This window comes from Pristiophorus japonicus, chromosome 14, assembly GCF_044704955.1.
Source record: "Pristiophorus japonicus isolate sPriJap1 chromosome 14, sPriJap1.hap1, whole genome shotgun sequence".
Taxonomy (NCBI): domain Eukaryota; kingdom Metazoa; phylum Chordata; class Chondrichthyes; family Pristiophoridae; genus Pristiophorus; species Pristiophorus japonicus.
The window spans coordinates 57,370,932-57,385,853 of NC_091990.1; the positions used below are offsets into that span (position 1 = coordinate 57,370,932).

The following is a 14,922-nucleotide window of genomic DNA, read 5'->3' on the forward strand; positions in this document are numbered from 1 at the left end:
AAGGGGCCAAATGGCCAACTCCTGCTCTTATTTCTTATGTTCTTATGTAAAACTTACAAAGAGCTGCCAGCAAAGATATGCAAACAAAAGCCGAGGATGCTTGTATTCGAATTGAATGGTCCGACCCGTCTCTGAGATGTCTCCTCTGTTCTGGGCCTTGTCAGGATTGAACTTGGTTTTTGTCATGTATCTTACATTATTATATACAACTGTATCCTAACATGCTATACATGACTGTAATAAGATATGACCTGTAACTAACAGCATACCTTACCACCAGGGGTGCACTTGCAAGAGACAGGTATATAAGGACAGGTCTCAGGCAAGTGCAACATTCCAGAGCTGTGAAATAAAGGTGCAGGTCCAGAGTGACCTTGACTTCACTACATGCCTCATGTGAATCTGTACTGAGGGGACAGGACTTTACAGTGGCGATGAGTTACTGGATTACAGAATCCACAGAATGACGAACAACGGATCAGATGAAAAGTACAATGCGGGAGACAATTGGGAGGACTTCATAGAAAGGCTCCAGCAAAGCTTTGTAACCAAAGACTGGTTAGGCGACGATAAGGCAGACAAGAGAAGAGCCCATCTCTTGACCAGCTGTGGCTCGAAAACATACGCTTTAATGAAGGATCTGTTGGCACCCGAGAAACCAGAAAGCAAGTCATTTGAAGAATTGAGCACACTGGTAAGAGACCACCTGAAGCCAGCGAGCAGCCTACATATGGCAAGTCACAGGTTCTGCAACTACAGACGCTGCGTGGGCCAGAGCATACCCGACTTCGTGGCGGAACTTCGGAGGTTGGCTCGTTTATGTGAGTTCTCCGATGAACTGAGGAGAGAAATGCTGAGAGACTTTTTCATTGAAGGAATAGGCCACGCAGGCATATTCCAAAAGCTCATAGAGACCAAGAACCTGACCTTAGAGGCAGCAGCACTGGTTGCACAGACATTCTTGGTAGGGGAAGAAGAAACGAGGTTGATTTACAATGCAGGTACGACAACGAACGAAATATCGGAACAAGAAGTTCACAGCACTAAACAAGCTGCTACCCCCACACACAGACAAAACCGGGAGAACAGGCTCTCGATAGTAGGCAGAAGCCATCAAGGGCCACAGGAACGGCCGTTCACACCTCATCAACCCACAATGCGAGCAATCAACTACAAACTGAGAGAAGCTCAAGAGAGATCAGCCAGACGCAGCTCATACATTGGGAACATTTTGAACAATGGAACAGGTCTGTGCTGGAGGTGTGGGGGTGGGCACTCGTCGAGGGGATGTCAATTTCAGCAGGCTGTTTGCAGAAATTGTGAATATACAGGGCATTTGGCCCGCATGTGCAAAAAAACGGCAGCTCAGCTGGTATACGAATCGGATGGGTCGGAAAGCGGACCAGAAGATGGTGGGGACAGTACCCGGGACACCGATGTACAGCGGGTCAACACGATCAATGGCCGCTGCTCCTACAACAGGACGCCACCTATAATGATGAGATCTTACTCAACGGGATATCTGCCAGCATGGAGCTGGATACGGGAGCGAGTCAATCGCTCATGGGCGCTCAACAATTTGAACAACTGTGGCCACATAAAAGAGACAGACCAAAACTCACAAGGGTCGACACCAAACTAAGGACCTATACCAAAGAAATCGTACCAGTCCTCGGCAGCGTCATGCTCTCTTTCACAAAGAAAGGGACAGTGAACCGACTTCCCCTGTGGATTGTCCCCGGAGACCCCCCAGCACTGCTGGGGAGAAGCTGGCTGGCAAAACTAAACTGTAAATGGGATGATGTCCATGCCATGTCATTAGAGGAACGGACCTCCTGCTCAACAGTTATAAAGCGATTTGAACATCTCTTTCAGCCAGGTGTGGGCACTTTCAAAGGGGCCAAAGTCAAAATCTACATCACACAGGATGCTAGACCGGTCCATCACAAGGCCAGAGCTGTACCCTATGTGATGAGTGAAAAGATTGAAAACGAACTAGATAGGCTTCTGCGGGAAGGCATTATATCACCTGTGGAATTTAGCGACTGGGCAAGTCCCATCGTCCCAGTCATGAAGCCTGATGGATCCGTACGAATCTGTGGGGACTACAAATCTACCATAAGCAGAGTCTCCCTACAGGACCAGTACCCGCTGCCCAGAGCGGAGGACTTATTTGCCACATTGGCTGGAGGTAAACTTTCCTCAAAACTAGACCTCACATCTGCGTATATGACTCAAGAATTGACCGAGGAATCCAAGCTACTCACCACTATCAACACACTTCAAGGTCTTTTCATGTACAATCGATGCCCATTCAGCATCAGGTTGGCAGCTGCCATATTCCAGCGCAACATGGAGAGTCTGCTCATCCCGGGACGGTTGTATTTCAAGACGACATACTTATCACGGGCAGGGACACCGACTCCCATCTCCGTAATTTGGAGGAAGTACTAAAGCAGTTGGATCTGGTAGGCCTACGAGTCAAGAAATCCAAGTGCCTGTTTCTCGCACCCGAGGTTGAATTTTTGGGCAGAAGGATTGCCGCTGATGGAATCCGCCCAACAGAGTCCAAAACAGAAGCAATTCGCCTGGCACCCAGGCCCCGGAATGTCTCAGAACTGCGCGCTTTTCTCGGGCTACTCAATTACTTTGGGAACTTTATGCAGAACTTAAGCACGCTGCTGGAGCCTCTCCACGTGCTACTCAGGAAGGGGTGCGATTGGTTTTGGGGGGACGCCCAGGAACGCACCTTCAATAAGGCACGCAACCTTCTGTGTACCAACAGTGTTTTGACTTTCTTTGATTCAGGTAAAAAGCTAGTTCTCACATGTGATGCGTCAACGTATGGGGTCGGGTGCGTTTTGCAACATGTCAATAGTGCGGGCAAATTACAACCCATAGCTTATGCTTCCAGGTCACTTTCGCGGGTGGAGCGCGGATCCGGAATGGTAGAGAAGGAGGCGCTCGCGTGCGTGTACGGTGTCAGAAAGATGCACCAATACCTTTTTGGGGCCAAGTTTGCGTTAGAAACCGACCACAAGCCCCTCACGTCCCTCCTATCGAGAGCAAGGCAATAAACGCCAATGCCTCGGCGCGAATTCAACGGCGGGCACTCATGCTGGCGTCCTACGACTATACCATAAGGCACAGATCAGGCACAGACAACTGTGCCGACGCACTCAGCAGGCTAACCCTGGCGACCACAGAAGGGTCTGACGAACAGGACTGTGAGATAGTCATAGCAATCAATGCCTTTGATTCCACAGGCTCGCCCATGACGGCTCGCCAAATCAGAGCCTGGATGGCCAGCGACCCCACGTTATCCTTAGTAAAAAGATGTGTCCTAACCGGTGACTGGGCAGAGGCTCGCGATGCCTGCCCCGAGGAATTAAACCCTTTCACAGGCGCATGCATGAGCTATCACTACAAGCAGACTGCCTGATGTGGGGCAGCCGAGTAGTCATGCCTCTGCGAGGCAGAGAGGCATTTGTCCGGGAGCTCCACCACGAGCACCCGGGGATAGTTCTCATGAAGGCCATAGCCAGATCCCACGTCTGGTGGCCTGGTATTGATGCGGACTTGGAGCTCTGCGTCCGAAGGTGCACCATTTGTGCCCAACTCAGCAATGCCCCCAGGGAGGCTCCACTGAGCCCCTGGCCCTGGCCTACCAAACCGTGGTCGCGGGTGCACGTAGACTATGCGGGCCCATTCATGGGCAAAATGTTCCTCGTAGTTGTAGATGCATTTTCAAAGTGGATCAAATGCACCATTTTAAACTCAAGCACAACCTCCACCACTGTGGAGAGCCTCGCAACCATGTTTGCAACGCACGGAATCCCTGACATATTGGTCAGTGACAATGGTCCGTGCTTCACCAGCGCAGAATTCCAAGACATTATAATTGACCACAGCATAAATCACGTCAAGACGGCACCGTTCAAGCCGGCCTCCAATGGCCAGGCGGAGAGAGCAGTGCAAATTATTAAACAAGGCAAGCTTAAAATTAGGCACGCTGTAGGGTCGCCTGTCGCGACTGCTGCTGGCATACAGATCTCGTCCGCACTCATTGACTGGGATCCCCCCCGCGCAACTGTTGATGAAAAGGACTTTAAAAACAAGGCTCTCATTAATCCTCCTAGACATGCACGAAATCGTTGAGGAAAAGCGCCGTAAGCTGACTCAGTACCATGACAGAAATTCGAGGGGGAGATGGAATGAGATAGGGGACAACGTGTTTGTACTAAACTATGGCAGGGGTCCCAAATGGCTTGCAGGGACAGTAACAGGCAAGGAAGGAAACAGGCTACTGGTAGTGCAAATGGACAATGGCAAAACCTGCCGGAGGCATGCAGACCAAGTCAAAAACAGATTTACCAACAACACTGCGGAACCAGGGGCAGACTACAATGTGGAACTCGCACCACACCTGGTGGACAGACACAGCGAACAACCTGAGGAAAGGGCAATCCCAACAGACAGCCCAGGCGAGTCATCAACAATCACACCAATCGAAACAGACAGCCCAGGCGAGATACCAGCAACCACACCCAAAGAAAAACAGACACCAAGGCAAACAACTGAACCACACCTCAGACGCTCTGCACGAGAGCGTAGACCACCTGAGAGACTGAACCTATAAAGACAATAAGACCTTGGGGGAGGGTGATGTCATGTATCTTACATTATTATATATAACTGTATCCTAACATGCTATACATGACTGTAATAAGATATGACCTGTAACCACCAGCATACCTTACCACCAGGAATGCACTTGCAAGAGACAAGTATATAAGGGCAGGTCTCAGGCAAGTGCAGCATTCCAGAGCTGTGAAATAAAGGTACAGGTCCAGAGTGACCTTGACTTCACTACATGCCTCGTGTGAATCTGTACTGAAGGGACAGGACTTTACAGTTTTTAACCTGACAAAGAGGTCAGTAACACAGTGCACTGTCAGTGCATTGTTTCTTTATCACATCTTCCTTCTCCCAATTTGTGGGCACTGCATCATTTTCTATAAGCACAAAGCAGTTAATGACTGTACTCTGAGAGATACCCTGTGACATCGGGGAATGATGGTCGAGGAACCAGGGGAAAAGGCGGAGGAGGGTGATCGATCACTCCAAAACATTGCTCTAAGTGCCCCGTCAGTCATTTCTGACCCTTCATGTCATTCAGAGATTCTCAGAAACAAAGGGTTCTGGCAGATGGAGAATTGTCAGCTCACCGACGAGAGAAGGCCAGAAATAACTTCCGACAATGCTGCCCCACCTTTTCAGATATTGGATTCACTGCCCGTTGAAGCAATCGTTCATTTGGGAGGGTTTAAACTTGTCCTCTAGTCACAACCCATGCAACTCACTGAGCTGCCAATGGAGGGCGCTGCAGCCACCATTATTGGTGATGTCACATTGCAGCAGGAGGCAAGTCCCAATCAGCAGTTGGGGGCAGGGGAAGGGGGAGGGTGAAGGAAAGAGGGGGAGAGGTAGGGGAGAGGAAGGAGGGAGGGAGGAGGAGAGGAAGAAAGGGGAAGGAGGGAGGGGGAATGGGAAGGAGGGAGAGGGAGGAAGGGGAGGGAGGGAAGAGGGGGAACGAGAAGAAGGAACGGGAAGGAGGGAGGGAAAAGGAAGGGGAAGGGGGAAGATGGAAGGAAGGGGGACGGAGGGAGGGGGAAGAGGACGGTGGGAGGAAGGGCAGAGGATGACTAGGAGCACGGAGAACAGCTGTGATGCTATTGCAGGTACACAATGTTTGCCAGAGATACAAGCGAGCAGCCAGCCTTCCCTTCCCACAGCAGTGTAAGCCGCCAGTGTTCAGCCCAAAAAGTCCCAAACCTCTGAGTATACAGAGATTCACAATTTCAAGGACTGTTTGACAGCAAGGTGCAAGGAGACTTTGTTCAAATGTTACATTGATGTACAGAAACCCAGACATCATCTTACAGGTGTACAGCACAAGACACACTCTCAGTGTGGTTACATAAACCTACATATACTGCTAAAAGGTTATAAAGAAAACCATGTTTGACTAAATTTCAGACACTGCTGCAATCTCAAGTTATACAGGCATTCATACAAAGCTCGCGACTCCGACTTGTAGTTTGAAAGCACCATGAGAAACGAGATTGAACAGTCTGTCCCAGTGTCTGCAGTTTGTACTCTGATTCTCATTGTTGGCCCTTTCTGAATGAATGGTGTTAACACTGTCAACAGTGTCCCATCGGACACTCCCAGGGCAGGTACAGCACAGGTTAGATACAGAGTAAAGCTCCCTCCACACTGCCCCATCAAACACTCCCAGGGCAGGTACAGCACGGGGTTAGATACAGAGTAAAGCTCCCTCTACACTGTCCCATCAAACACTCCCAGGGCAGGTACAGCACGGGGTTAGATACAGAGTAAAGCTCCCTCTACACTGTCCCATCAAACACTCCCAGGGCAGGTACAGCACGGGGTTAGATACAGAGTAAAGCTCCCTCTACATTGTACCATCAAACACTCCCAGGGCAGGTACAGCACGGGTTAGATGCAGAGTAAAGCTCCCACGACACTGTGATCTCAGTACTCATATTTGCACGACATGTGTGAACTTTAACCTTTCTGTGCGTTTACTGGTAATCTAGTTCGATGAAAAACAGAGTGTGAGTGCTTTTTGATCATTTTCAATGCTTTACTTCCTTGGTTACTGAATGGTGGAAGATGTTTGTTCAGTAAATATACACGTGAAGTAAATTTACCTGCATTGTGTGCAAGGTGTTTTCTACTAACATTAGTTCATGTGGCTAAAATGGTGTCGCCGTATCTGTGGCTAGTCAGAGATTCCCATTGGACAATGCTAATTTAGATATCTGGTCCCGCCATCATAGAGGCATGGAGGTTGACCCCAGGATTATAGTGCGGAGATTCCCGGACCCTCCAAGGTCTCGCATACATACTCAAGTCTTTTGCTCTCTCTCTCTCTCTCTCCCAGGCCCTCCCCCACCCCCCTCTTCACCAGCTTTATAGTGCGTGAGTGCAAGAGAGTTGGTATGAGAGAGTGAGTATGTGAGTCAGAATGAGAGAGTAAGAGAGCGAAAGAGAATAAATGAGATAAAAAGATATGCACATTCAGCAGGAGAAATACACAGGCTGGGTGTGCAAGAGTATGTGTGTGAGATAGATAGAGAGATACTGAAAGAGTCAGATAGACAGGACCTCTTAAGAACATAAGAAATAGGAGCAGGAATAGGCCATTTGGCCCCTCGAGTCTGCTCTGCCATTCAATAAGATCATGGACTCAGCTCCACTTCCCTGCCCGTGCCCCATAACCCTTGACTCCCCTATCGTTCAAAAATCTGTCTATCTCCACCTTAAATATATTCAATGACCCAGCCTCCACAGCTCTCTCAGGTAAATAAATCCAAAGATTCATGACCCTCTGAGAGAAGAAATTCCTCATCTCCATTTTAAATAGGCGACCCCTTATTCTGAAACTATGCCCCCTTGTTCTAGATTTCCCCACAAGAGGAATCATCCTCTCTGCATCCACCCTGTCGAGCCCCCTCAGAATCTTATATATTTCAATAAGATCACCTCTCAGTCTTCTAAACTCCAATGAGTGTAGACCCAACCTGCTCAACCTTTCTTCATCTCTGGAATCAACCTTGTGAACCTTCTCAGAACTGCCGTCAATGCAAGTATATCCCGTCAATTTTGCTGGCAAGGCTATTATGTGGATAAGGAGACCAGAAGTGTACGCAGTACTCCAGGTGTAGTCTCACCAACGCCCTGTACAGTTGTAGCAAGACTTCCCCCTTGCAATAAAGGCCAACATTCCATTTGTCTTCCTAATTACTTGCTGTACCTGCATGTTAACTTTTTGTATTTCATGTACAAGGACCCCAGATCCCTCTGTACCGCAGCACTTTGTAGTCTCTCTCCATTTAAATAACAATTTGCTTTCTTATTCTTCCTACCAAAGTGGGTAACCTCACATTTTCCCACATTAACCTCCATCTGCCAAATTTTTGCCCACTCACTTAACCTATCTATATCCCTTTGCAGGTTCTCCTGTGTGAGATCATTAATTAATCCTATTTCATTGGAAAGATTTTGATCCCACATGTCAGAGGTAGAAAGACAGTTGTAACACACACTGCTCCACTGATCCCCAACACTGGCTTATCACCACGGAGAGCAGTGCGTCAGTTATTGCGTCCCCTCCCCCCTCCCCCCTCCACCTCTTCTCCCCGACAGTTACATCATTGTTCACAAAAGGGTGTAAAGATAAACCAGAAACTACAGGCCAGTCAGTTTAACCTCGGTAGTGGGGGAAGCTTTTAGAAACAGTGATCAGCGACAACATTAACAGTCACTTGGTTAGATGTGGATTAATTAAGGAAAGCCAGCATGGACTTGTTAAAGGCAAATCGTGTTTAACCAACTTGATTGAGTTTTTTGATGAGGTAACAGAGAGGGTAGATGAGGACAATGTGGTTGATGTGGTGTACATGGATTTCTGAAAGGCGTTTGATAAAGTGTCACATAACAGGCTATCCAGCGAAGTTGAAGAACACAGAATAAAAGGGACAGTGGGAGCATGGATACGAATTGTCTAAGTGACAGGAAACAGAGAGTGGTGATCGATTGTTTTTTGGACTGGAGGTAGGTATACAGTGGTGTTCCCCAGGGGTCGGTACTAGGATCACTGCTTTTCTTGATGTAAATGACTTGGACTTGGGTGTACAGGGCACAATTTCAAAATTTGCAGATGACACAAAACTCGGAAGTATAGTGAACAGTGAGGATAGTGATAAGACTTCAGGAAAACATAGACAGGCTGGTGGAATGGGTGGACACGTGGCAGATGAAATTTAAAGCAGAATATGAAGTGATGCATTTTGGTAGAAAGAATGAGGAAAGGAAATATAAACTAAAGGATACAATCCTAAAGGGGGTGCATGAACAGAGAGACCTAGGGTATGTGTGCACAAATTGTTGAAGGTGGCAGGGCAGGTTGAGAAAGTGATTATAAAAACTTACGGGATCCTGGGCTTCATAAATAGAGGCACAGAGTACAAAAGTGTGAAAATTATGATAAACTTATATAAAACTCTGGTTCAGCCCCAACTGGAATATTGTGTCCAATTCTGGGCACCGCACTTTAGGAACGATGTGAAGATGTGAGACAGGGTGCAGAAAAGATTTATCAGAATAGTTCCAGCGATGAGGGACTTCAGTTATGTGGTTAGACTGGAGAAGCTGGGGTTGTTCTCCTTAGAGCAGAGAAGGTTGAGAGGAGATTTGATCGAGGTGTTCAAAATCATGAGGGGTCTGGACAGAGTAGATAGAGAGAAACTGGTCCCATTGGCAGAACCAGAGACACAGATTTAAGATGATTGGCAAAAGAACCAAAGGCGATGTAAGGAAGAACTTTATTACGCAGCGAGTGGTTAAGACCTGGTACACACTGCCGGAATGGGTGGTGGAGGCAGACTCAACTTTATCTTTCAAAAGGGACTTGAATAAGTAACTGAAAGAAAAATAATTGCAGGGCTACAGGGAACGGGCGGGGGAGTGGGACTGAGAGTTGGCATGGGCTCGACAGGCCGAATGGCCGCCTTCCGTGCTGAACTGTATGCACCTGCGAGTATGCTCATAGCTTTGGCGCTGGAGGGACTGGAGTGCATCATCATCCCCGGCAACCAAATTTTAATTTGATGTTTCTTGTCTAAAGTTTGTTTATTGTGACGGTTTTCGTGACCCCCACCCACCTCCGTTTTAGCCAGGGGGCACTTGTATAATTTGTGTTTTTAGTGCCCTCAAAAAAAAACAAGGGGGCACTTGTTTGAAAGTGTTTGGTGTGTGTGTCCCCCTTTAATCAGGGGGCACTTGATTTAATTGTTCACAACAAAATAGTTGTCGAGCTGTTGAGTTATGAGTGGCTTAGCCAGCCACATGATGTTCACAAGACTCAATAAAACCCCAGCCAGTTGGGTTCAGAGGATCCACGATGAGGCAGATGGTTGTGAGCCTGGTGGATGAACTGGTAATGTGCAGTATGATTGTTAAACCATTTGCTAATAAACCAACTAGTTCTTAATAGCAATGTGTTGCTATGAATTGTTAAGCAAAGAACCCATGAAGCATGCTGTAAGCATTCTATGATCGGTGTGTCACACATGACTCACTTACACCACAAACATGACTGCTCAAACTCATGAATGAAAAGAAGGGGAACGCAGGGAGGGTTTGGGTAGGATGGAGGGCGGGGTGGAGGGCGGGATTAGCGCCAATCAGACGACGCAGTAACAGAGCTTCCTGGCGGAACACTGAAAGGTTTATTTACATTATTCACATACATTGTACCCAGTAGTGTATTATAATTTCAAGTTAAATAAGAACGTGATCACCAGTGAGACAATAACCATCGCTCTGCCACACTCTCATCTGTCCGAGTGCCTCTTCTCCGACTACATTGAATTAGAGTGTCAGTTTTTATAAGGTGCACATTAAAGACAGCATCGTGTCAGCACGCTGTGTACGGTACAAGCGAAGGAAGGTCGCGGGAATGGCTGGGTCTTCCGCAAGGTCACTCCTTACTCTTCCGGCTTTTTTTCTAACCCTTGCCGTCCCTTCTCGTGGAAGATACTTTTCCGTAAACACTTTAAACATTAAAAAAAACAACACAACAAAATAACGGGGAACATGGCTTGGAGATGTGGGCGGGGGGGTGGTGGTGGGAGTTTGCAGCCCTCAGAGAGTTGGCACTGACACGCCTCGCTGTCGTCACGTCCCCTTTAACTGGCGGGTTCCTGCCAACACTTCCAGTTCCAACACCGAATAGAAAGCCGTGCGTGGTGGCTCAGGGGGAGGGTGGGGTGGGGGGAGGGTTCTCCAGGCTCTTCAGAGGATTTCTGAAATGAAATGGAAAGTCATTATCTCCAGAGCTACAGGCCGCTGCTTCCAGCAGACAATTGGGTTGTGAATGCGGTTTGACCCAGGGGTGAGGGCGCAGTTATACTGCAGTTAGCTTGGGACATGCAGGGGCCGGGGAGGGGGCGACACTGTGGGGGTGCGGGGGGGGGAGGAACACAGTGGGGGGGAACACAGTGGGGGGGTGATACGGCGGGGGGTGGGGGGGCAACACGGGGGGAGAGATATTAGTGCCAGGTTGGTTTGGCGTCTGGCCTTAGAGTTGAAAGGTCAGTGTGCTGACCAACATTGCCACTCATTGCCCATTGCCACTCATTGCCCATTGTAAGATTAGGCTCCTCACTCCACGGAGTAAAGCTGTGGTTAGAGTGGAGCACAGGCTGTGGGGCTTACAGGCAGACGGAGCCTCCTTGCAGTAATGTGCACCATCCTCACGGGTTAACCCGCCCAATAAAAGCCGCTCTCCAGACCACTGACACCTACCCATAATCCCCTACCACCGGGGGACCATGGTCAATGGTTCCCTCCCCCCTCCCCAAGCACAGACGGTTAAAGCAGCGCCCGCACCCTGTAAATTAATGAAACAGCATGCACCCACTCCACTGGTGATGAGACTGGTTTATTTTTCCTTGCAACTGATACTCGCGAGTTATCAGATGCTGACTCCAGCAAGCAAACACACACGTACACACATCCACTTCCTCCCTCACACAGCCCCTCTCTCTCACACAGCCCCTCCCTCACACACACACAGCCCCTCTCTCTCACACAGCCCCTCCCTCACACACACACAGCCCCTCTCTCACACAGCCCCTCCCTCTCACAGCCCCTCTCTCACACACATCCACTTCCTGACACACACACAGCCCCTCCCTCACACACACACAGCCCCTCCCTCACACAACCCTTCCCTCACACACAGCCCCCCCTCACACACAGCCCCCCCTCACACACACACAGCCCCTCCCAACAAAGCCCCTCCCTCACACACAGCCCCCCTCACACACACACAGCCCCTCTCTCTCACACAGCCCCTCTCTCTCACAAAGCCCCCCCCTCACACACACACAGCCCCTCCCTCACACACACACAGCCCCTCCCTCACACACACACAGCCCCTCTCTCACACACACACAGCCCCTCTCTCACACAGCCCCTCCCTCACACACACCCTCCCTCACACACACAGCCCCTCCCTCACACACACACAGCCCCTCCCTCACACACACACAGCCCCTCTCTCACACACACACAGCCCCTCCCTCACACACACACAGCCCCTCTCTCACACAGCCCCTCCCTCACACACACCCTCCCTCACACACACAGCCCCTCCCTCACACACACACATATACCCTCTCCCTCTCACACAGTCACACACACACAGCCCCTCTATCACACACACACATACACACCTTCTCTCTCACTCACACACACAGACACACACCCTCCCTAACACACACACACATCATCATCATCATAGGCAGTCCCTCGGAATCGAGGAAGACTTGCTTTCACTCCGAAAGTGAGTTCTTTGATGGCTGAACATTCCGATACGAGAGCCACAGACCCTGTTACAGGTGGGACAGACATTCGTCGAGGGAAGGGGTGGGTGGGGCTGGTTTGTCGTGCGCTCCTTCCGCTGCCTGCGCTTGACCTCTTCATGCTCTTTGGGTTGAGACTCGAAGAGCTCGAAGTCCTCCCGGATGGACTTTCTCCACATTGGGCGGTCTTCGGCCAGGGTCTCCCAGGTGTTCATGGTGATGTCGCACTTTACCAGGGAGGCTTTGAGGGTGTCGTTATAACGTTTCCGCTGTTCTCCTTTGGCTCGTTTACCATGAAGGAGCACCGCATAAAGCATTTGCTTAGGGAGTCTCGTATCTGGCATGCGTACTATGTGGCCTGCCCAGCGAAGCTAATCGAGTGTGGTCAGTGCTTCAATACTGGGGATGTTAGCCTGGTCGAGGACACTGATGAGACCACACCTTACAACTGTCGCAAAGATGTTGGTGCGCCTGTCCTCCCAGGGGATTTGCAAGAGACATCGTTGGTGACATATCTCCAGCGACTTGAAGTGCCTTCTGTACATCGTCCATGCCTCAGATCCATACAGGAGGGCGGGTATTACTACAGCTCTGTAGACTATGAGCTTGGTGGTAGATTTGAGGGCCTGGACTTCAAACACTATTTTCCTCAGTCGGCCAAAGGCTGCACTGACACAATGGAGGCGATGTTGAATCCCCGCATCAATATCTGTCTTTGTTGATAAGAGGCTCCCGAGATATGGGAAATGGTCCACGTTGTCGAGGGCCGCGCTGTGAATCTTGATGATTGGAGGGCAGTGCTGTGCGGCGGGGACAGGCAGGTGGAGAACCTTTGTCTTACGGATGTTAAGCGTAAGGCCCATGTTTTCATATACCTCAGTGAATACATTGACTATATCCTGGAGATCAGCCTCAGAATGTGCGCAGACGCAGGCGTTGTCCATGTACTGCAGCTCAACGACAGAGGTTGGGGTGATCTTGGACCTGGCCTGGAGCCGGCGTAGGTTAACCAGCTTCCCACTGGTTCTGTAGTTTAGCTCCACTCCAGCGGGGAGCTTGTTGATTGTGAGGTGGAGCATGGCGACGAGGAAGATTGAGAAGAGGGTTGAAGCGATGACGCAGCCCTGTTTGACCCCGGTCCTGACACAAATTGGGTCTGTAATGAATCCATTGGTGAGGATCACGGCCTGCATGTCGTCGTGGAGCAAGCGAAGGATGTTGACAAACTTTTGGGGGCATCCGAAATGGAGGAGGACGCTCCATAGACCCTCGCGGTTGAGAGTGTCAAAGGCCTTTGTAAGGTCGCAGAAGGCCTTGTATAAGGGCTGGTGCTGCTCCCTGCATTTTTCCTGCAGCTGTCGCGCTGCAAAGATCATGTCCGTTGTGCCAGGTAGGGGACGAAATCCGCACTGTGACTCCGGGAGGAGCTCCTCGGTCACAGGGAGAAGACGGTTGAGGAGAACTCTAGCGACAACTTTCCCAGTGGCTGATAGCAGGGAGAGTCCCCGGTAGTTGCCGCAGTCGGACTTGTCCCCCTTTTTTTAAAGATGGCTACGATCACTGCATTTCTGAGATCCCCGGCATGCTCTCCTCCCTCCAGATGAGAGAGATGAGGTCATGTATCTGCGCCAACAGCGCCTCTCCGCTATACTTTAGTGCCTCAGCAGGAATTCCAACCGCACCTTTAGTCTTGTTATTCTTGAGCTGTCTTATGGCTTTGCCTACCTCATGCAATGTTGGGGTTTCACTGAGGTGGTGGCGGGTCGCATGCTGCGGGATGGAGTCGAGAACACTCGAGTCAAAGGCAGAGTCTCGATTGAGGAGATCTTCAAAGTGTTCCTTCCAGCGGGCCCTGACAGCCTCGGGGTCCTTGATGAGTGTTTCCCCGTATTTGGCCAGGAGTGGGGTGGATCCTTGGGAGTTTGGACCGTAGGTGGCCTTGACTGCAATGAAGAATCCTCGCATATCGTGGCTGTCGGCCAGTTGTTGTATCTCCTGTGCTTTCTCCATCCACCACCTGTTCTTTAGGCCACGGGTTTTTTGTTGGACCTGAGCCTTGAGCCGTCTGTAATGTTGTTTTGCGGCTCCCGTGTTGGGTTGTTGCTTCAGGCTCAGAAATGCTTTGTGCTTGCGATCTATTAGTTCTTCGATCTCCTGATCATTTTCATCAAACCAGTCCTGATGTTTTCTGGTTGAGTAACCAAGTGTCTCTTCACAGGCACTGGTTATAGAGGCCTGGAGGGCAGACCAAGCACTGTGGGCATTCAGCATCTCAGGGTCATCAAGGCACGCCAGCTCGCTGTGAGGCGTTGGCTGTATAGGGCTCTCTTAGCTGAGTCTCTAAGTGCCCCGGTATTAACTTTTTTGCGGAACTGCTTCTCCTGCCCCCTCTGCTTTGGGGCTATGTTTATATCGATGATGGATCGGATTAGGCGGTGGTCCGTCCAGCAGTCGTCAGCTCCTG

General features: G+C 49.9%; 1 protein-coding gene and 1 long non-coding RNA gene across 6 annotated transcripts in view; one reads left to right on the forward strand and one right to left on the reverse strand.

Annotated features, from left to right (window-relative positions):
• Positions 1-14,922, forward strand: part of LOC139279919 (uncharacterized) — a 74,974-nt gene that overhangs the window by 46,422 nt on the left and 13,630 nt on the right. Inside the window, exon 3 of one of the 3 annotated variants that reach the window (XR_011596549.1) lies at positions 4,140-4,869. The exons of 1 other annotated variant lie outside the window; for it this stretch is intronic. This is a non-coding gene — a long non-coding RNA (uncharacterized lncRNA). Of the gene's footprint in view, positions 1-280; positions 357-4,139; positions 4,870-14,922 lie in introns of those variants that run through there. One more of the 3 variants, XR_011596551.1, reaches the window with a different exon arrangement.
• The window catches only part of map7d1a (MAP7 domain containing 1a), a 202,510-nt gene continuing 197,884 nt past the window's right edge, over positions 10,297-14,922 (reverse strand). For all 3 annotated transcript variants that reach the window (XM_070899240.1, XM_070899239.1, XM_070899241.1), the window contains one exon: positions 10,297-10,895. In XM_070899240.1, the coding sequence (XP_070755341.1) occupies positions 10,885-10,895 (11 nt within the window). In that variant the 3' untranslated portion in view covers positions 10,297-10,884. The remainder of the gene's footprint in view (positions 10,896-14,922) is intronic.